Source organism: Coregonus clupeaformis, chromosome 12, assembly GCF_020615455.1.
Source record: "Coregonus clupeaformis isolate EN_2021a chromosome 12, ASM2061545v1, whole genome shotgun sequence".
Taxonomy (NCBI): domain Eukaryota; kingdom Metazoa; phylum Chordata; class Actinopteri; order Salmoniformes; family Salmonidae; genus Coregonus; species Coregonus clupeaformis.
Window position 1 is genome coordinate 7,311,999 of NC_059203.1, and position 24,224 is coordinate 7,336,222.

Here is a 24,224-nt window from a genome sequence, read left to right on the forward strand (position 1 = left end):
TTGAGTTGATGCCAAAGAGCTCGATTTTGGTCTCATCTGACCACAACACTTTCACCCAGTTCTCCTCTGAATCATTCAGATGTTCATTGGCAAACTTCAGACGGCCCTGTATATGTGCTTTCTTGAGCAGGGGGACCTTGCGGGCGCTGCAGGATTTCAGTCCTTCACGGCGTAGTGTGTTACCAATTGTTTTCTTGGTGACTATGGTCCCAGCTGCCTTGAGATCATTGACAAGATCCTCCCGTATAGTTCTGGGCTGATTCCTCACCGTTCTCATGATCATTGCAACTCCACGAGGTGAGATCTTGCATGGAGCCCCAGGCCGAGGGAGATTGACAGTTCTTTTGTGTTTCTTCCATTTGCAAATAATCGCACCAACTGTTGTCACCTTCTCACCAAGCTGCTTGGCGATGGTCTTGTAGCCCATTCCAGCCTTGTGTAGGTCTACAATCTTGTCCCTGACATCCTTGGAGAGATCTTTGGTCTTGGCCATGGTGGAGAGTTTGGAATCTGATTGATTGATTGCTTCAGTGGACAGGTGTCTTTTATACAGGTAACAAACTGAGATTAGGAGCACTCCCTTTAAGAGTGTGCTCCTAATCTCAGCTCGTTACCTGTATAAAAGACACCTGGGAGCCAGAAATCTTTCTGATTGAGAGGGGGTCAAATACTTATTTCCCTCATTAAAATGCAAATCAATTTATACAATTTTTGACATGCGTTGTTCTGGATTTTGTTGTTGTTATTCTGTCTCTCACTGTTCAAATAAACCTACCATTAAAATTATAGACTGATAATTTCTTTGTCAGTGGGCAAACGTACAACATCAGCAGGGGATCAAATACTTTTTTCCCTCACTGTATGTATACACACAGTATGTTGAGTATGTGAATGTACCTGTTTGTGTGTGCTCCTGTTTGCCATTTGATATCATCTTCAGTAGAGCCCGACAGATAAATCGGTTGACCGATATCATTGGCCGATATTAGCCTTTCACAGAAATATTTGTATTAGTCTTTATTCCACAGATAAAGCGCCGATATTGCAGTGCATTCGGAAAGTATTCAGATCCTTTGACACTTTCCACATTTTGTTACGTTACAGCCTTATTCTAAAATTGATTAAATAAATTAAAATCCTCATCAATCTACACACAATACCACATAATTGTCAATTCAACTGAATTGATTTGGATGTAGAAAATGCCATATCCCATGTCCAAAACAATGCCTCTATAAAGATTCTCACTCCTCTTGTTCCCTTGGCCCTCCCCTCCCCTCTTCTCCTCCCTAGCCCTTGTATGTCTTCTGTTGGTTGGATCTTGGAGTGGTGATTGCCCAGGGCTCAGACGGGCAGGCTGGCAGGCTAGCTGGGGGTCTGCCATGGAGGTCAGACTGCTGCTGGAACTGTCCAGTTTGTGTGGCTGAGACTATCCATTGGCCTGAGTAAACTGTTTTAGGGATTAAGACACAATGATATGCCTGGATGGGAGAGGGTGGGCCAAAGCCAGACTTTACTTCCAGAGAAGGCATATGGTAGAGGGCACACACACAGCTGTAGGAGGTTTTCAATGGGGGAAAATAATGTTATCATTCATGCAGATCTCAGAGCATCAAAGCAGTTGACACTTTCCAGTGGCTGGGCCCAAAGGCCAGAGGACAGAGAAGGACAGGATGAGTTTGAGGGAAGGCCATTAACTTTAACACAGTGGAGGAGACACTGATGATGGGTATCTGTCACAGCAGGAGAGGAGATGTGGAGGGAGGGTCTTGCATGACTGGAAGGCTGAGCGCAGTAGCCTTCATTGCAGTACACTAAGAGCAGTGTGCTAGAAGTCTGTGCTAGGCTAGCTACCTTAATCATTGTATTAGAGGCCTCCGGCTTTATTTACCAGCAGAGTAGTCCTGCATAGTGGTGCGCACACACTGTTTCCATGGCAATGCAATCCCTTGACTTTTTCCCACATTTAGTGTTGTTACAGCCTGAATTGAAAATGGATGACATTTAGATTTGTTGTTTTTCAATTTTTTTTGCACATTTTATAAAAAATGAAGCTGAAATGTCTTCGGTCAATAAGTATTCAACCCCTTTGTAATGGCAAGCCTTAATAAGATAAGGAGTAAAAATGTGCTTAACAAGTCACATAATAAGTTGCATGGACTCTGAGTGCAATAATAATGTTTAACATGATTTTTGAATTACTGCTTCATCTCTGTACCCCACACATACAATTACCTGTAAGGTCCCTCAGTCAAGCAGTGAATTTCAAACACAGATTTAACCACAAAGACCAGGGAGGTTTACAATGCCTCGCAAAGAATGGCACCTACTGGTAGATGGGTAAAAATCAAACAGTCATTGAATATCCCATTGAGCATGGTGACTTTAAAACAGTTACAGAGTTTAATGACTGTGATAGGAGAAAACTGAGGATGGATCAACAATATTGTAGTTACTCCACAATACTAACCTAATTGACAGAGTGAAAAGAAGGAAGCCTGTACAGAATAAAAATATTCAAAAACATGCATCCTGTTAGCAACAAGGTAATAAAGTAATCCTGCAACAAATTCAATTAACTTTTTGTCCTGAATACAAAGTGTTATGTTTGGGCCAAATCCAACACAACACAGTACTGAGTACCACCTGAGTATTGACTCAGGTGTGAATACTCATGTAAATGAGATATTTATTTATTTCATTTTCAATAAATTTTCCAAAAAAAAAAGCTAAAAACATGTTTTCACTTTGTCATTATGGAGTATTGTGTGCAGATAGGTGAGAGAAAAAAAAGAAATTAATCTATTTTGAATTCAGGCTGTGACAACAAAATGTGGAATAAATCAAGGGGTATGAATACTTTCTGAAGGCACTGTATCTGTCAGTTACACAGAGGGGTTTTCATCATACAGAAGCACAGAAACACACACACAATAAAAACCATAGATCTTATTGGAGGTCAGTGTCCCTCTGTCCTCCTGCTTGTTCTGATGGGATTGGTCATTGAGCTCACTGGATCATTATTGCACCACCCTATACAGAAATGCACTGTAAAAAACCTGGGTCCATTTCAGAAGGTACTGCATGTGCTGATAATATCACAGCTAATGTTAGTATGTTGTGTGTAAACAAACATGTAAGAAGTGAGAACTTGCTGCCTGGCATTGATGTACAGTAGGCTCTCCCAGGGACTGTGTCACTGTGACGTGTCAAGAAGTAAGTGTTTGGCTCCTCTCTCTCTGACTAGCATTGTGTTAGCGGCTAATAATTAGCCTTTCCACTGTGTGTCTGAGAGACAGATGGCCTAGCCGTGGGAGGGGGCTGAGCCACCAGGCAGCACTGGGACTACAGGACTGACTGTTTACACCCTGGGAGAGAGGGAGCTAGCCAGGTACCCCTCCGAGTGACTATGGAAGGTGTGCAATGCAGTGTCAAACAGACGAGACAAAGACAGAGAGAAAGAGATATGGAGAGAGCGAGAGAGAGCTCAGTCTGGTCTACTCAGTTATATTATGCCTGTTCATGTCCGACTGGTTTCTATGGACGTGATAAAATGGACTGAGAGTTGTGTTCACTTGAAATGCATGGCAGCCGTGTTGATTGGATTTGTTGTTGTTACGTGGCATCCATATTCCTGTGATGTGTTGTGATGTAGTTAACACGTCTTCCTGTTTTGTCTGGCTGTCTACAGGAAACAAGCTGAATAAGGACCTGAAGCACTATCTGAGCCAGCGCTTCCAGAAGTCCTCTCCGGACCACGAGCTGCAACAGACCATCAGAGACAACCTCTACCGCCACGCCGTGCCTTGTGAGTAGCACACCCTTTATCTTCTTCTCATCATGATCTCCTTCCTCCTCATCTTCATGTCATTGGTTTGTAGCTTTGCAAGGACTCTGTGCTGTTTAGTGAAGCTTCACACTGGACATTGGTGATTTTGACTAGTCATTCTCATGTTGCTGTATGTCTCTTAGTCATCTGAATGGTTGTCAGATTTTAAGGGAGCTTCTTTCCCCTCAAAGATACAAATTATTACCATTTGAGTCGTGAGCACTAGACAACACACAGACCGCAGTAGATGCCTTCCTCCTCCCACTGACTAATGGAACCAGATGAATATAGAGCTCATGTCTCAACCCTCTTCATTCATTAAATCAGCCAGATATTTACTTTTCTCAATACTATGTGATTAGAGCAAGAAGCTCCAGCGCATCCCATGGTGGATAGGCCAGGAGGCTCTCCCTCCACTCGATCAAAAGGCAGAGTGATTAAACGCACTACGTCTTGATCAGAACCTCACGCCCATCTTCACTCATCATGTCCAAGAATTCAGACCTGTTTTCTGTGGGCCAGTTGTCCTGTATAGATCGTGTAAAGGAAATGCAGAGGTACCTTTTGGCTTTTAATGTATCATATTTCTCAGTGTCAATAATGTGGAGTTGTCCTAACACCACTATGGCATGCTGGGTCCTTTCCCAGTGACGTAGGGGGACTGATAGTGCGACGTTGCGATAGATATTCACTCCTCTTCTCTCTGTGGCCAGATAGATAGATAGAGGAATGCCCTCTCCTGTTCTACCCATTCTCACGTGGACCCTAAATCCAGCTGTTTGGACCAATCCCTGTGCAGCAGCTGGGATTATCATCCTCCTCATATTGGAGATGCAATTCCCTGGTAATTATGAGCTGGCCATGACACACAGACAGACAGCGAGAGAAAGGGAAGAGCGATCAACTCATAGTACATAGTGAGTCCTACCCAGAGCATAGGGAAATAGAATGTATGATAACTTTAAAGATGTGTAGTTAGCAACAGCCATTTTGCATCTGTCGTTAATGCATGGGAGGGTACTCATGGTTTATTTGTTATATAAAGCATAGTTTATTTGTTGGGCTAGGTTACTTTAGTCCCCTTCACCCAACCCACAATTCAATGGGTCTACTACATTATCAAGGCCTTGAGTAGTAGGGCATGTCAACAATGTTAATTACATGTCTCTCTTTCAATGCTTTGTTATCCAAACATGTTTTCTAATGCCCCCAGATACACCATCATGTATGCATTAAGAGGCCTGCTCAGCCTATAGTCTACTCCTACAGTGCAAATTTTATCTTGGCCCCATTGCAAAAAAGGTAGAATTGCAGGAAATTAGCTTTAAAACTGTAAAATGTTCTCTCTGCGCATGGCAAAATGTGTAGAATTGCAGGAAATGTGCTTCAAAACAGCAAAAATGTCTCTACGGCCAAGAAAAACCACGTACCCCACGCTAACTTTGCCACCGCTGCTGAAATAAATCCTAGGGGGAACACTGTCCTAACAGGGCTTTTTCCTAATGATTCTCATCATTGGGTTTTCAATTAGTTTATTCATGACCCTCTCACGCAAATTGCTATGTATTCCAGGAGCTTTTTCTTCAGGACTTTATTGGAATTACCCAGTGCGCCATATGTCAGCCAGACAGGCCTGGATTGTGCTAGTCTGGTCATAATGGCCATTTTAATTACCAAATGCCTAGCTCTTCTCTCTGACTCTGACTCCTATTGAAACATACCACCATGAAGGTGTACCATTTGTACATTGTGATATGTCGTAAAAAGAGGAATACCTAGCTAGGAACATTATTTTGATTGTTTCCCCCTGGCTGTTGGTGAGATTTACATTCCTAGATAATAGATTTACATTTATTTATTTGATTAATTTATTCCAAAAAGACACAGTATACATGCGGGAAGAGGAGGTGAAAGGGCACCAAGACTGGTTATGTTTTCAGCAGTGGTTTGGTTTCTCCGCTGGTCCCCTCCAGGCCCTGGAGACGAGGTCGGTGTGTGGTGGTATAGATGTGTCCATGGGTCAGCTAGTGTGTGCATGAGGAGGCTGTGATTAATGGACAGAAAGCAGCTGGAGGTGACAGATGGAGGAGTGTGGGGGACAGAGACGGCCAGGCCTAACCCTACTCGCTCTGCTGTACTCCTGACTGGGGACATCCTCTCAAGACTCTCCTCTATGGTGCTCTCATACACATACACACACACACACACGCACACACACCTCCAGGACAATGCTTGACTCCACTCTATCATCATTCATGTAATCAGACAGCGTGTGTGTGCAGCTGCCTCTTTGGTTAACATGCTGAAGCTTTGAAAGGCTGACCAGAGGGTGGCCCCACCAGGTGGCCAGTGACCAGAGCAGGAGGGTGGGGGTGGGGTGACTGACAGGGGACGGGTGACAATGAGGACGTGACCCTGACAGAGGAGAACTTTCTCTGGGTATGTCTCAAGTGTTTTGTCAATGAACCCTAGTCTGTGTAGTAGAGGTTTTCTTGGGTCCAAAAATGTTTCTAGACTTGACAGCTCATGCAGCTTTAGTATTCTGATCATAGATTTCTGTTCATGGAATTCCAAATGCATCATGCATGTACACCTACATTTAAATGTGTCCACAGTGTGTCCGGATTCCCTATTCCTGCGCTATATTCAAATGCCAGTATGCTTTCTACAAAATGTGGAATAGGCTAAATATGATGATAATAATAATAGCTAGCAAGCAATGCTAAAGAGATTGCAAATGGATTAGCATAACTCTAGCCAAACAATAAATTGTTGTTCAAAATATTAGCTAGCTGGCTAGCATTTATGAGGCCAGCAAACACGTTCCTCACACGCTAGGAATGTACTGTATTTCCTCCATTGTTATAATGAAAAGGTGCCTCTCGGTCTCAAAACACACGTTTTCTGGAGACTTGTGGGCGGAGTGCTGATGACGTTGCCCACTGTATGCGCTTTCGGTAGCCTGATTGCGTCCAGACTGAGGAGAAATCCGCACACAATGCATCCCTGACCACCACCTGAAGTGGTCAGCCAGATCTGAACACAATCAGACCACAAAGCAACTTTTGTGCGTCTAGACCTGTCTTTTCAATACGATCTTCGTATTCTGATAGAAGAAGTCGCATGTAAGTGTCAAGTGTAGACACGACCGAAGATGGACCCGGAACTGATCAAAAAAAAAAAAAGGGTATTCGAGAACAATCATACCCAAACCCAATTGGACCCGAGTGACAAAATAAATAAAACATGTTTATCAGCCAAGTTGCTCTTCTGGTTAACGAATATATCTTTGTATGTTGGCTAAGCCTTCTATAGGTTAATAAATTCACCTTATTAGCATAAAATAAATATGCTACAGGTTATGCAGAGCCATGATCGGGTCCATCCGGGTCCACTCAAGTCTATCAGCTGTAGTTATATAGAACCGAGACCCTATAACAATCAGACATGACCTTCCTATGGACAAGTTTGTATTTTGGACCCGGACCCGCTCGGACCCGGTTCGGGTCTTTGGTATTCTGGTTTAGGTGGACCCTTGTAGACCTCTACTGTGTAGTACTATCACGAGTTGACAGATACAGTAGGAAGGAAGTCTTATTGGCTTATAGGACAGTGCTATTGGCTTAGCGTATGAGTGTATTAGTGTTGATTGACCTGATAGGATTTAGATGGGATGGACACTTTAGTCCTGGACAACATGCCTTTAATGAAATGATGCCATGTCCTTTGTATCCCCCCTCCTTCCCTTAGCAGAGCCAGGGTTCAGTTCAGCAGGTGTCCCTGCCTGCCCTTCTGCCGATCTACACACCTTTTGTTGTTCTGGATGGGAAATAACAGCTCCTACAGCATAGAAGACCAGCTTGATAACTCTGGCTCCTCTTCTGTCTTTCCTCCTATCACACTGTTGCCTTCTCACACTAGCCTCACCACAGCCCCCCTCCACCTCCAACTACCACAGCCCACTATATCTCTATTTCTTTTTTTTCTCTCTCTTTTTCAGTCTCCTCTGTCTCCCTCTACTCCCTCTTTTTCCTCTCCAATCTTCCGGCGTCCGTCGGCTTCCCTGCGGTCGCCTAGCGCTCATTCCCGATCCCATACCTACTCTTATTCCTGACTCCCACTGCTGTAGCTGCTGCTGCTGTTCCCTCTTCTCCCCTGTTGTTTTCCACTCGTCGCTATGATCAGCTCAGCAGCAGCAGAGATCTCCTCTCTGGGTTTGTGCCTCAGCCTGCCTGCGGTGCATAGAGAGATCAGCAGGACCCCTGCTACAGTCTGGTAGCTACTACTCTACTTCGCTCTGTCTCGCTCCCCCTCTCTCTGCATCAAGGCAAGTGGGCTGTGCTTTGTCTGCAGTTTCTGCTGTTATTTATCCACCATTTCTTTCTCCTAGATGTCGGGTGGTTGGAGAGGTGCAGTGAGCAAGCGAGCGTGTGTGTGTGAGGGCTGTGTGATTTATCACCGTTCTGGAGCATTGTGGATGGCTTGTATATTGGCTAAAAGGATGTGGTGGGGGTGGGGTCGAGGTTGCGTTGGGGGTGGGGTTGGAGAGGGGGATGGGCAGAAGTGAGGATGGAGCTAAACACACACACACACACACACAAGCATGCTCAGCTATGTAGCTAGCACACAGGCACAGATGGGGGGCTGCTAGTAACACGTTTTCCCTGTCTAATTTTATCCTGCAGGGTTTGTATGTAGGGCCAGCTTTTCACAGGCATAAGAATGTCCTCTCTCTATAGGGCTTGACATTAACGCTAGTCCGCTTGTCTGGGACAAGTAATTTTAAAAAAAATAGTCGGACAAGCAGAATGTAGATTAAAGTTGTCCGAATACACGTTTTAAAAAATCACAAACAAATCACAATATCGAACAAGGCAACAGTAAACATGTCATCCCCCACTAATGATGCAGCGATCCCCCTTGGGCCAATTGAGATATTGTGTGTGACTAACAGATTTCAGTTCATTACCACAGCTCCCACCTTGGGCCAACCAGTGTAATTTTGTAAATGCCGGATCTTAATGGTAAGATGCATCATTCACCCATGTTTCGTCAAAATTGGCCCCTTGGTGTCTGAAATATAGACTTACGTACGAACGAACGGACAGAGAAGTATCCACAGTCCCCTCTCCGATTTCATCGGAGAGTACAACAGTTACTCAGATCAGAATTGGATCAAATAGTGTCCTCTGGATTCGATGTGGTGCACACTGTATCTGTTCTCCCAACCTCTGCAGAGCACATCGTAGTAGAATTATTATTGGTCATGCATTTGTGCCAGTGCGAGTGGGGCCCGTTGCCCAAGGAGAGACATTGCAGCAGCAGGTAGCCTATAAAATAATGATAGACAACAGACTTGATTGCCAATTCAAAACATATAGTGTAGTCTGGCTAGTTATATTGGTAGTTAACTATTAGCACGTATTCATGTCATTGTCATGTCCGGCTTTCCACCAGCACTTGTGAATAACCGCAAATGGCAGTCTCTAGCATCAGCTCTAGATGCTACCTGAACAGTGGAGCACAAAGCAGAGTATTCTCTCTGCATTGCAGATTACAGACAGGCCCCAGCAAGCATGATGTGGGCCCAGTGTGGGCTAAAATATTGTTCCCATGTAGGCTGCCCACATTGGGCCGATGCTCCTTTGCATATCTGGTGAGGGCAGCCCTTACTTAGCCTGAAATAAGCCGATCTTTTCCCAGCAAGCATGACCACATTGGCACGTTGTGGGCTAAAATAATGGGCTGATGTAGGCTGCCAATATTATGATGCGCCTTTGCTCATCGGCTCCACATTGGCCCCAAGGCAGGTGGCCCCAAGGGAGGGCTGCCCTCACTTTGCCTGAAATAAGCCAACCCTTTGGATTGACTGATTTTGAAAGGCACACACCTGTCTATATAAGGTCCCACAGTTGACAGTGCATGTCAGAGCAAAAACCAAGCCATGAGGTCGAAGGAGTTGTCCGTAGAGCGCAGAGGCAGGATTCTGTCGAGGCACAGATCTGGGGAAGGGTACCAAAACATTTCTGCAGCATTGAAGGTCCCCAAGAACACAGTGGCCTCCATCATTCTTAAATGGAAGAAGTTTGGAACCACCAAGACTCTTCCTAGAGCTGGCCGCCCGGCCAAAATGAGCAATTGGGGGAGAAGGACCTTGGTCAGGGAGGTGAAACAAGAACCCGATGGTCACTCAGTTCTAGAGTTCCTCTGTGGAGATGGGAGAACCTTCCAGAAGGACAACCATCTCTGCAGCACTCCACCAATCAGGCCTTTATGGTAGAGTTGCCAGACGGAAGCCACTCCTCAGTAAAAGGCACATGACAGCCCGCTTGCCAAAAGGCACCTAAAGACTCTCAGACCATGAGAAACAAGATTCTCTGGTCTGATGAAACCAAGATTGAACTCTTTGGCCTGAATGCCAAGCATCACGTCTGGAGGAAACCTAGCACCATCCCTACGGTGAAGCATGGTGGTGGCAGAATCATGCTGTGGGGATATTTTTCAGAGGCAGGGACTGGGAGACTGGTCAGGATTGAGGCAAAAATGAACGGAGCAAAGTACAGAGATCCTTGACGAAAACCTGCTCCAGAGCACTCAGGACCTCAGACTGGGGGCAAAGGATCACCTTCCAACAGGACAACAACCCTAAGCACACAGGTAAGACAACGCAGGAGATGCTTCGGGACAAGTCTCTGAATGTCCTTAAGTGGCCCAGCCAGAGCCCGGACTTAAACCTGATCGAACATCTCTGGAGAGACCTGCAAATAGCTGCCAGCAACGCTCCCCATCCAACGTGACAGAGCTTGAGAGGATCTACAGAGAAGAATGGGAGAAACTCCCCAAATACACGTGTGCCAAGCTTGTAGCGTCATACCCAAGAAGACTCAAGTCTGTAATCGCTGCCAAAGGTGCTTCAACAAAGTACTGAGTAAAGGGTCTGAATACTTAGGTAAATTTAATATTTCCGTTTTTAATTGTTAATAAATTAGCAAACATTTCTAAAAACCTGTTTTTGCTTTGTCATTATGGGGTATTGTGTATAGATTGATGAGGGGGATTTTTTTTTAATACATTTTAGAGTAAGGCTGTAAATTAACAAAATGTGGAAAAGGTCAAGGGGTCTGAATACTTTCCGAAGGCACTGTATATTTTTACAAGAGAAACTGTTCCATTTCTCATAGTCACATGCACTTATTGAAGTCTTTTTTTACAATACATATGTCGGATCTTAATATGACCTATTTTGTCGCAGGAGGAAAATAATCCTGCAGCATGTGGATTTGCATAAATATTGAATATTTTGAATCTCCGCCAGGGGGCAGCTGGAAGCGATGTTTGTAGGCTATACAATAACTTAGACTGCTGGGCGTCAGTTCAAGTACACTATGTAGGCTACGTGCAGACTAGAGCGAGTCTCGTGTGAATTCTTATGTGGATTATAAAATGGACATATTTTTAGAGGGTATTTTTAATGAGGGAAAATTTATATTTTTAATCAATTGTTTTATTACATGTTCAAAGCAATCACTAGGCTAAATAAATTGTTGGTTGCCACAGTGCCTGTGTGGTCCAGTGGTTACAGCCGCTGACCCTGGCACATACAGTATATGCCAGAGTTGGCGTGGGTTCAAATCCAGCCTATTGCCCTTTTAATTTCTGGAGTAACTAGTACTTTTCTAGTTACTCTCTTTGGGCTGTACTTGTACTCTTACTGAAGTAATTTCTGAAGGAAGTAACTTACTTTTTACTCTGTTACATTTTACAAAATCACTTCAGTTATATATATATGTATTATTTTTGGGGGGGAGGGGGGTAGATCAGCTTAATATTGCAGATAGATTGTAACTTCTATCAATGTAATTGTCTGCATCACTTCCAATCCCCCATGTTTTTTATATATATACTCCCCTTTATTACTTTTCAACCCCGCCATCCTTTCCCTACTTGGGGTAAATTAGTGAACAACAATTCCCTCTACTTCCAGCCTATACTTACTATCTACACCTTATGGACACAGTCAATTTTACAATAATTCAATTTTATTCGTTTTTTTTGTTTTTGCTCCTGAACTACTTCTACTCTCAACCTCTCCGATCATTTTCATGATGTCCATCCGGTTTGCTTCTATATGCCATATCTTTCTAACTGTGCTCTTTCACAAAATCTCTCAACCTATAACCTATATACTTATTATGGACACAGTATGCTTTACATTAGTTATCTTGTTGTTATTAGTTGTTGTTAGTTGTTATTAGTCCCATCCTTCAGCTCCATTCAACACCTCCCATCTATCTCTTAACACCATCCATATTGGATTTCTATTTGCCATATATTTTTCAACTGTACTGTGATGTTTCACAAAAGTTATGAACCCTTCTATTCTCATTGTTTCTACAGATTGTACATTGAAAATAAAAATTTTTGCTTAAAGTATTATTATATTATTGATCGATTGACTATGACTTTTCAGATCACCCAGTAGTGCTATCTGCAGGGTTAGCTTCAGGTAAATATTGCAATCCTTCAGCCATTCCTTGACCTGTGACCAAAAACAAGCTACAAATGGACAGTACCAAAACAAATTATCTAATGATTTTGTCTCTTCGCAGCAAAATCTGCGGAGCTGGGAAGATTGTATCCCCCATATAAATAACATTTTATCGGTAGCAAGAATTTAAATTGAAAAATTATACGTTTTGAATCAAAAAATCTTTTCCCAACTATTTTGCAACCTATATGGGACTGCTGTCAATCCTTTGGTCCTTAAATGAAACTGGTATACTTTTTTATTTATCACAATTTTCTTTAACCAATTATGTTCTTTAATGCAGGGCCGACAGACAAGTTCCTTACTTTTTCCCCCTTCCACTTTCCTCTTCCATTTTTGCGGTAACGCTGCAATTATTTGGTTATAATTTTGGGTAGAGCAGACATTTCCATATGTTTGTGTTAACTGCATGTGCTACATAACTCCACTAGTCCTACCTATGATATCATTTACGCTGATTATAAAAAAAATAAATAAAAAAAAATGTTTTTTTTTAAATAAATTAGCATATTTGAGTTTAACCACAATATTTGTTGCATTATTTGTTCTGTCATTTCTGGAGGATTAAATTGAAATTGCAACCAACTTTCTATGACTTGTTTTATAAATAGTGAGATGATTTCCTTTTCAAATAACTGAAAGTGAGAGGTTGTAATCTGAATAAAGGGAAAAGGGCCAGTCTTGAACATGGGGTGAAACAATTTTACTAATTTGCTAGAGAATCAGTTCGGATTTAAGTATAACTTGTGTATGACTGAAGCTTGTAGTGATAGGTCTAATGCTTTAATATTTAATATTTTCTGTCTTCCGAATTCATATTCATTATATAAATAGGCCTGTATATGCAAATAGGTAAACTGGGATAATACTAAAGAGTTAATCAGGGTGATTTTTCCACAAATAGACAGGTATTTACCTTTCCATGGCAGCAAGATCTTATCTATTTTTGCTAACTTTCTATTAAAATGTATTGGAGTGAGATCATTTATTTCATTTGGGATATGTATTCCGAGTATATCCACATCACCATCAGACTATTTTATAGGTAAACTACATGATAATGTAAGTTTTAACTTTTTTTTGTGATCCAATACGTAATATAGTACATTTATCATAATTTGGTTGTAATCCAGAGTAGTTAGAAAATGTATTTAGATCCTCTGAGGCTGTGGAGGGATTCAAGTTGTGGATTTAACCTCTTAAGGATCGGACCCTTTTTTTCAATGTTCGCCTAAACTGCCTGTAGCTCAGGACCTGAAGCAAGGATATGCATATTCTTGATAACATTTGAAAGGAAACACTTTGAAGGTTGTGGAAATGTGAAATTAATGTAAGACAATATAACACAATAGATCTTGTAAATAATACCAAAAAAAACATGTGTTTTCTATTTTTTGTTGTTGTTCCATCATCTTTGAAATGCAAGAGAAAGGCCACAATATAATATTGCAGTTTAGGCGGAATTTAGATTTTGGCCACTAGATGGTAGCAGTGTGTGTGCAAAGTTTCAGATTGATCCAGTGAAGCATTGGAATACTGGACTAAATGTGCCGAATTGGTCAATGGAGACATTTTCAAGTACATAAGAGAACATACACAAATGATATGATAAAACTAAATGAAAGTTTACACACTCTCAGGAATGTCATACATGATGGATCATTAGCTTATACGCTAACTTTCACACATCTTGATGGACGGGCGGGCCGGGTGTGGAGCCAGTGACAGCAGGTGTTCAAACTGTAGAACCCAGTTCCTACATTTTAATATAAAAATTGATTTTATCAAACAAAACAATGCTACATTTTATCTCTGGGACCCTTAGGATGACAAATCAGAGCAAGATTACTGAATGTAAGTACATTATTTACCTTCAGAGGTGAATATATCAAACCAGTTGCCGTGATAGGTTTTGTGTTGTTATGTGCTCTCCTCAAACAATAGCATGGTATTTTTTCACTGTAATAGCTACTGGAAATTGAACAGTTCAGTTAGATTAACAATAATTTAAGCTTTCTGCCCATATAAGAAATGTCTATGTCCTGGTTAGTTTGCTGTTACTTACATCAGTCATGCTAGTTACATTAGCTCAACCGTACCGTATACGGGACACCGATCCAGTAGAGGTTAAAAGAAAACATGAATCATCAGCATACAATGACACCTTTGTTTTTACAGTGGGGAGAACAAGTATTTGATACACTGCCGATTTTGTAGGTTTTCCTACTTACAAAGCATGTAGAGGTCTGTAATTTTTATCATAGGTACACTTCAACTGTGAGAGACGGAATCTAAAAAAAAAATCCAGAAAATCACATTGTATGATTTTTAAGTAATTAATTTGCATTTTATTGCATGACATAAGTATTTGATACATCAGAAAAGCAGAACTTAATATTTGGTACAGAAACCTTTGTTTGCAATTACAGAGATCATACGTTTCTTGTATGTCTTGACCAGGTTTGCACACACTGCAGCAGGGATTTTGGCCCACTCCTCCATACAGACCTTCTCCAGATCCTTCAGGTTTCAGGGCTGTCGCTGGGTAATACGGACTTTCAGCTCCCTCCAAAGATTTTCTATTGGGTTCAGGTCTGGAGACTGGCTAGGCCACTCCAGGACCTTGAGATGCTTCTTATGGAGCCACTCCTTAGTTGCCCTGGCTGTGTGTTTCGGGTCGTTGTCATGCTGGAAGTCCCAGCCACGACCCATCTTCAATGCTCTTACTGGGGGAAGGAGGTTGTTGGCCAAGATCTCGCGATACATGGCCCCATCCATCCTCCCCTCAATACGGTGCAGTCGTCCTGTCCCCTTTGCAGAAAAGCATCCCCAAAGAATGATGTTTCCAACTCCATGCTTCATGGTTGGGATGGTGTTCTTGGGGTTGTACTCATCCTTCTCCTTCCTCCAAACACGGCGAGTGGAGTTTAGACCAAAAAGCTATATTTTTGTCTCATCAGACCACATGACCTTCTCCCATTCCTCCTCTGGATCATCCAGATGGTCATTGGCAAACTTCAGACGGGCTTGGACATGCGCTGGCTTGAGCAGGGGGACCTTGCGTGTGCTGCAGGATTTTAATCCATGACGGCGTAGTGTGTTACTAATGGTTTTCTTTGAGACTGTGGTCCCAGCTCTCTTCAGGTCATTGACCAGGTCCTGCTGTGTAGTTCTGGGCTGATCCCTCACCTTCCTCATGATCATTGATGCCCCACGAGGTGAGATCTTGCATGGAGCCCCAGACCGAGGGTGATTGACCGTCATCTTGAACTTCTTCCATTTTCTAATAATTGCGCCAACAGTTGTTGCCTTCTCACCAAGCTGCTTGCCTATTGTCCTGTAGCTCACCCCAGCCTTGTGCAGGTCTACAATTTTATCCCTGATGTCCTTACACAGCTCTCTGGTCTTGGCCATTGTGGAGAGGTTGGAGTCTGTTTGATTGAGTGTGTGGACAGGTGTCTTTTATACAGGTAACGAGTTCAAACAGGTGCAGTTAATACAGGTAATGAGTGGAGAACAGGAGGGCTTCTTAAAGAAAAACTAACAGGTCTGTGAGAGCCGGAATTCTTACTGGTTGGTAGGTGATCAAATACTTATGTCATGCAATAAAATGCAAATTAATTACTTAAAAATCATACAATGTGATTTTCTGGATTTTTGTTTTAGATTCCGTCTCTCACAGTTGAAGTGTACCTATGATAAAAAATTACAGACCTCTACATGCTTTGTAAGTAGGAAAACCTGCAAAATCGGCAGTGTATCAAATACTTGTTCTCGCCACTGTATACCCTGGATTTATAATCCCTTGATATTATTGTTGGATCTGATTTTAATAGCTAACATTTCGATGGCCATAATAAATAGATATGCCGATAATGGACAACCTTGTTTCACTCCTCTTGACAGTTTAAAACTTTCGGAGAAATAGGCATTATTTACTATTTTACACCTAGGGTTACTATACATGGTTTTAACCCATTTTATAAGAGATTCTCCAAAAGTGAAATGCTCCTGGCATTTATATATATATATAAACTCCAGTCGTACTTTATCAAATGCCTTTTCAAAGTCTGCTATGAATAGAAGGCCTGGTTTCCCAGATTTTTCATAGTATTCTATTGTTTCCAGTACTTGCCGTATATTATAAATATAAATCTGTCTGAGTAGAATGATTAATGTCCGACAATACCTTATTAATTCTATGCGCTATACATTTTGCTAGAAGTTTTGCATCACAACACTGAAGTGTAAGGGGCCTTCTATATTTTAAGTGGACCTGATCTTTATATTTCCCACTTGTATCCTGTTTCAGTAATAATGAAATCAGACCTTCTTCTTGAGTGTCTGATAATCTACCATTTACATAGGAGTGGTTAAAACATGCTAATAATGGTCCTCTGAGTATATACATTTCTTTTTGGTATACCTCGACTGGTATGCCATCCAACCCTGGAGTTTTCCCGGACTTAAAGTCTTTAATTGCATCCAGAAGTTCCTCCTCTGTAATTTCCCCTGTTAATTTTACATTATCAATAGGAAAAAAATCCCTACAATTAGCTTCAATTAGAGGAGATGGAAGCGACTGAATCGAAAACATATGCTTAAAGTACTTTGCTTCCTCCTTCAAAATATAATTTGGTGAATCATGGGTGACTGTCATTTGTAACCAGTTTCAGTAAATTGTTTTTGGTAGCATTCCTATGTTGAAGATAAAAAAATAATTTGGTGCATTTTTCCCCACATTCCATCCAGTTTGCTTTATTTTTATAATATATTACACTTGATCTTTCTTGAATAAGTTTCTCCATTTCTTTTTGTTTTTCCTCTAATTTATTCTGAGCCTCTGTAAAATTTTTTTATTGCTATCTATCTGTTCTGTTAGACCTTCTATTTCCTTTGTTAGTATGGACTGTTTTGACCTAAATTGCTTTTGTTTTCGAGATGAGTACTGAATTGCCTGGCCTCTAAAGGCACATTTAAAAGTGTCCCATACAATAAGTGGATTTTCTGTACCTATGTTATGTTGGAAACAAAAATCCAGAAAATCACATTGTATGATTTTTAAGTAATTAATTTGCATTTTATTGCATGACATAAGTATTTGATCACCTACCAACCAGTAAGACTTCCGGCTCTCACAGGCCTGTTAGTTTTTCTTTAAGAAGCCCTCCTGTTCTCCACTTATTACCTGTATTAACTGAACCTGTTTGAACTCGTTACCTGTATAAAAGACACCTGTCCACACACTCAATCAAACAGACTCCAACCTCTCCACAATGTACCAAATATTAAGTTCTGCTTTTCTGATGTATTAAATACTTATGTCATGCAATAAAATGCAAATTAATTACTTAAAAATCATACAATGTGATTTTCTGGATTTTTGTTTTAGATTCCGTCTCTCACAGTTGAAGTGTACCTATGATAAAGATTACAGACCTCTACATGCTTTGTAAGTAGGAAAACCTGCAAAATCGGCAGTGTATCAAATACTTGTTCTCCCCACTGTATATATATATATATATATATTGTCAAAGAAGTGTGGATCATCATTATTTGGTCCGTTAAGGTTAATGAGCCATATCTGTTTATGGTCCAATAACATATTTAAAATCATCCATCTACATTGTGGATCTGTTTGGACAACTTGCACATTCGGATCAAAATGACTGTTAATTAATATCATCACCCCTTTGGAGTTTCTTTGTCCATGGGAGAAGTATATTTCGCCCCCCCAGTCCTTTTTCCACACAAACTCATCTAGAATTGTTGAAGGAGTTTCCTGTAAACAATATATTCCTTGTCTTTGAGCCATGCAAATATTGTTATTATTTTGTTATTATCTGCTAAGCCATTACAATTATAACAGGCTATACTTATTTCACCACTTATCATAATGAGATACAAGTTTCAAATCTATTTATCATAATATATGTTTGTACATTTACCAATAAAAAGTACCATAGTGATTGAGTGTCCATATTGCTGTACCATGATATTTGCATTGCTACTAAGTAACCCTCCAATTGTTCTCCACTATTCCCCCCGCTAAAGCCCCTTAGAAAGAGGAGTGGGAGACCCGGTGCACAACTGAGCAAGAGGACAAATACATTAGTGTCTTGTTTGAGAACAGACGCCTCACAGGTCCTCAACTGGCAGCTTCATTAAATAGTACCCGCAAAACACCAGTCTCAACGTCAACAGTGAAGAGGCGACTCCGGGATGCTGACCTTCTAGGCAGAGTTGCAAAGAAAAAGCCATATCTCAGACTGGCCAATAAAAATAAAATATTAAGATGGGCAGTCTGAGATATGGCTTTTTCTTTGCAACTCTGTCCCCTGTAGTGGGTTCGTTTCCCACGGGGGGCCAGTATGAAAATTTATGCACTCACTAACTGTAAGTTGCTCTGAATAAGAGCGTCTGCTAAATGACTAAAATGTAAATGTAAATAATAAATTATCAACCCTGCAATTATTATTATTAATTGTGGTCCTCTGTAGCTCAGCTGGTAGAGCACGGCGCTTGTAACGCCAAGGTAGTGGGTTCGATCCCCGGGACCACCCATACACAAAAAAATGTATGCACGCATGACTGTAAGTCGCTTTGGATAAAAGCGTCTGCTAAATGGCATATTATTATTATTATTATTTTCCCGGACTTAAAGTCTTTAATTGCATCCAGAAGTTCCTCCTCTGTAATTTCACCTTCACATGAGTCTTTCTGTATGGCTATATCCAGACTCTGTTGTAGCCGGCCACGACCGGGAGACCCATGGGGCAACCCATGGGGCAGCGCACAATTGGCCCAACGTCGTCCAGGGTAGGGGAGGGAATGGCCGGCAGGGATGTAGCTCAGTTGGTAGAGCATGGCGTTTGCAACGCCAGGGTTGTGGTTTCGATTCCCACGGGGGGCCAGTATGAAAAGAAAAAAAAGAAGTATGCATGCACTCACGAACTGTAAGTCGCTCTGGATAAGAGTGTCTGCTAAATGACTAAAATGTAAATATAATGAATATGAATTCGGAGGACAGAAATTATTACATATTAAATCATTAGACCTATCACTAAAAGCTTCAGTCATACAAAAGTTATACTTAAATCCGAACTGGTTCTCTAGCCAATTAGTAAGATTGTCTCACCCAATGTTCAAGAATGGCCTTTTTCCCTTTATTCAGATTACAACCTCTCACTTTCAGTTATTTGAAAAGGAAATCATCTTCCAAATGTCACTATTTCTAAAACAAGCCAAAGAAAGTTGGTTAGAATTTTAATTTAATCCTCTAGAAACGACAGAACAAATAGTGCAACAAATATTGTGGTTAAACTCAAATATACTAATTGATAAAAAAAAACATTTTCTTTGGACAAAAATAATAATAATATATATATATATATATATATATATATATATATATATATATAATCTTCGTAAATGATATCATAGGTAGGACTGGTGGATTATGTCGCACATGCAGCTAACGAAAACATATGGAAATGTCTGCTCTACCCAAAATTGCAACCAAATAATTGCAGCATTACTGCAAAAATGGAAGAGGAAAGCGGAAGGGGGGAAAAGTAAGGAACTTGTCTGACGTCCTTGCATTAAAGAACATAATTGGTTAAAGAAAATTGTGATAAATAAAAAAGTATACCAGTTTCATTTAAGGACCAAAGGATTGACAGCAGTCCCATATAGATTGCAAAATAGTTGGGAAGAGATTTTTGACGTACCGATTCCATGGCATAGTGTTTATGAACTGATACGCAAAATGACGCTGGATTCAAAAATTAGAATCTTTCAATTTAAATTATTATATAAAATTCTTGCTACCAATATAATGTTATTTATATGGCGGATACAATCTTCCCAGCTCTGCAGATTTTGCTGCGAAGAGACAGAGTCATTAGATAATTTGATTTGGTACTGTCCATTTGTAGCTTGTTTTTGGACACAGGTCCAGGAATGGCTAAAGGATTGCAATATTTACCTGGAGCTAACCCTTCAGATAGCACTACTGGGTGATCTGAAAAGTCATAGTCAATCGATCAATAATATAATAATACTTTTAGCATAAATGTTTATTTTCAATTTACAATCTGTAGAAACAATGAGAATAGAAAGGTTAAGAACTTTTGTAAAACATCACAGTACAGTTGAAAAATATATGGCAAATAGAAATCCATTATGGATGGTGTTAAGAGATAGATTGGTGGTGTTGAATGAAGTTGAAGGATGGGACTAATAACAACTAACAACAACTAATAACAACAAGATAACTAATAATGTAAAGCATACTGTGTCCATAATAAGTATATAGGTTATAGGTTGAGAGCTTTTGTGAAAGAGCACAGTTAGAAAGATCTGGCATATAGAAGCAAACCGGATGGACATCATGAAAATTATCGGAGAGGTTGAGGGTAGAGGAAGTTAAGGAGTAAAAACACACAAAATAGAATTATTGTGAAATTGACTGTGTCCATAACATGTATATAGTATGTATAAGCTGGAAGTAGAAGCCTAAGCATTGTTGTTCACTAGTTTACTCCAATTAGGGAAGAGTTGGTGGGGTTGGAAAGTAATAAAGGGAAATATATTTTTAAAAAGGATATGTATAGGTTTATGTATGTGTGTGTATATACACAGATACTGTGTGTACAGTATCTCACAAAAGTGAGTACACCCCTCACATTTCTGTAAATATTTGAGTATATATCTTTTCATGTGACAACACTGAAGAAATGACACTTTGCTACAATGTAAAGTAGTGAGTGTACCGCTTGTATAACAGTGTAAATTTGCTGTCCCCTCAAAATAACTAAACACACAGCCATTCATGTCTAAACCGCTGGCAACAAAAGTGAGTACACCCCTAAGTAAAAATGTCCAAATTGGGCCCAATTAGCCATTTTCCCTCCCCGGTGTCATGTGACTCGTTAGTGTTAGAAGGTCTCAGGTGTGAATGGGGAGCAGGTGTGTTCAATTTGGTGTCATCACTCTCATCGCTCCCTCATACTGGTCACTGGAAGTTCAACATGGCACCTCATGAAAAAAATTATTGTTGCTCTACATAAAGATGGCGTGGGCTATAAGAAGATAGCCAAGACCCTGAAACTGAGCTGCAGCACGGTGGCCAAGACCATACAGCGGTTTAACAGGACAGGTTCCACTCAGAACAGACCTCGCCATGGTCGACCAAGGAAGTTGAGTGCACGTGCTCAGCGTCATATCCAGAGGTTGTCTTTGGGAAATAGACGTATGAGTGCTGCCAGCATTGCTGAAGGGGTGGGGGGTGAGCCTGTCAGTGCTCAGACCATACGCCGCACACTGCATCAAATTGGTCTGCATGGCTGTCGTCCCAGAAGGAAGACTCTTCTAAAGATGATGCACAAGAAAGCCCGCAAACAGTTTGCTGAAGACAAGCAGACTAAGGACATGGATTACTGGAACCATGTCCTGTGGTCTGATGAGACCAAGATAAACTTATTTGATTCAGATGGTGTCAAGCGTGTGTGGCGTGTGTGGCGGCAACCAGGTGAGGAGTACAAAGCCAAGTGTGTCTTGCCTACAGTCAAGCATGGTGGTGGGAGTGTCATGGTCTGGGGCTGCATGAGTGCTGCCGGCACTGGGGAGCTACAGTTCATTGAGGGAACCATGAATGCCAACATGTACTGTGACAAACTGAAGCAGAGCATGATCCCCTCCCTTCGGAGACTGGGCCGCAGGGCAGTATTCCAACATGATAACGACCCCAAACACACCTCCAAGACGACCACTGCCTTGCTAAAGAAGCTGAGGGTAAAGGTGATGGACTGGCCAAGGATGTCTCCAGACCCAAACCCTATTGAGCATCTGTGGGGCATCCTCAAACGGAACGTGGAGGAGTGCAAGGTCTCTAACATCCACCAGCTACGTGATGTCGTCATGGAGGAGTGGAAGAGGACTCCAGTGGCAACCTGTGAAGCTCTGGTGAACTCCATGCCCAAGAGGGTTAAGGCAGTGCTGGAAAATGATGGTGGCCACACAAAATATTGACACTTTGGGCCCAATTTCGACATTTTCACTTAGGGGTGTACTCACTTTTGTTGCCAGCGGTTTAGACATTAATGGCTGTGTGTTTAGTTATTTTGAGGGGACAGCAAATTTACACTGTTATACAAGCTGTACACTCACTACTTTACATTGTAGCAAAGTGTAATTTCTTCAGTGTTGTCACATGAAAAGATATATACTCAAATATTTACAAAAATGTGAGGGGTGTACTCACTTTTGTGAGGTACTGTATGTATGTGTGTGTGTGTGTGTGTGTGTGTGTGTGTGTGTGTATGTATATGTGTATATATATATATATATATATATATATATATATATATATATAATTTGCGAGAAAAAAAAAACATATGGGGGATTGGAAGTGATGCAGACAATTACATTGATGGAAGTTACAATCTATCTGCAATATTAAAGCTGATCTACACCATAAAAAAAATAAAAAATAAAAAGATGGGCAGTCTGAGATTTGGCTTTTTCTTTGCAACTCTGCCTAGAAGGTCAGCATCCCTGAGTCGCCTCTTCACTGTTGACGTTGAGACTGGTGTTTTGCGGGTACTATTTAATGAAGCTGCCAGTTGAGGACCTGTTAGGCGCCGGTTTCTCAAACTAGACACTCTAATGTATTTGTCCTCTTGCTCAGTTGTGCACCGGGGCCTGCCACTCCTCTATCTATTCTGGTTAGTGCAAGTTTGTGCTGTTCTGTGAAGAGAGTAGTACACAGCGTTGTACGAGATCTTCAGTTTCTTGGCAATTCCTCGCATGGAATAGCATTCATTTCTCCTAGAGATGAACGTACTTTGGTGCGTAAAGTGCAAATGAATCCCAGAACAACAGCAAAGGACCTTGTGAAGATGCTGGAGGAAACCGGTACAAAATTATCTATATCCACAGTAAAACAAGTCCTATATCGACATAACCTGAAAGGCCACTCAGCAAGGAAGAAGCCACTGCTCCTAAACCGCCATAAAAAAGCCAGACTAAGGTTTGCAACTGCACATAGGGACAAAGATAGTACTTTTTGGAGAAATGTCCTCTGGTCTGATGAAAGAAAAATAGAACTGTTTGGCCATAATGACATCGTTACGTTTGGAGGAAAAAGGGGGAACTTGCAAGCCGACGAACACCATCCCAACCGTGAAGCACAGGGGTGGCAGCATCATGCTGTGGGTGTGCTTTGCTGCAGGAGGGACTAGTGCACTTCACAAAATAGATGGCATCATGAGGAAGGAAAATTATGTGGATATATTGAAGCAACATCTCAAGACATCAGTCAGGAAGTTAAAGCTTGGTCGCAAATGGGTCTTCCAAATGGACAATGACCCCAAGCATACTTCCAAAGTTGTGGCAAAATGGCTTAAGAACAACAAAGTCAAGGTATTGGAGTGGCCATCACAAAGCCCTGACCTCGATTCTGTAGAAAATCTGTGGGCAGAACTGAAAAAGCGTGTGCGAGCAGGGATGCCTACAAACCTGACTCATTTACACCAGCTCTGTCAGGAGGAATGGGCCAAAATTCAACCAACTTATTGTGGGAAGCTTGTGGAAGGCTACCCGAAATGTTTGACCAAAGTTAAACAATTTAAAGGCAATGCTTCCAAATATTAATTGAGTTTATGTAAACTTCATGTGATGAAAGAAATAAAAGCTGAAATAAATTATTCTCTCAACTATTGTTCTGACATTTCACATTCTTAAAACAAAGTGGTGATCCTAACTGACCTAAGACAGGGAATTTGTACTAGAATTACATGTCAGGAATTGTGAAAAACTGAATTTAAATGTATTTGGCTAAGGCGT

At 41.2% G+C, this 24,224-nt stretch overlaps 1 protein-coding gene across 8 annotated transcripts in view; it reads left to right on the forward strand.

Moving 5' to 3' along the window:
* Positions 1-24,224, forward strand: part of magi1b (membrane associated guanylate kinase, WW and PDZ domain containing 1b) — a 220,745-nt gene that overhangs the window by 124,349 nt on the left and 72,172 nt on the right. For all 8 annotated transcript variants that reach the window (XM_045223672.1, XM_045223677.1, XM_045223673.1 and 5 more), the window contains exon 2: positions 3,692-3,808. In XM_045223672.1, the coding sequence (XP_045079607.1) occupies positions 3,692-3,808 (117 nt within the window). The remainder of the gene's footprint in view (positions 1-3,691; positions 3,809-24,224) is intronic.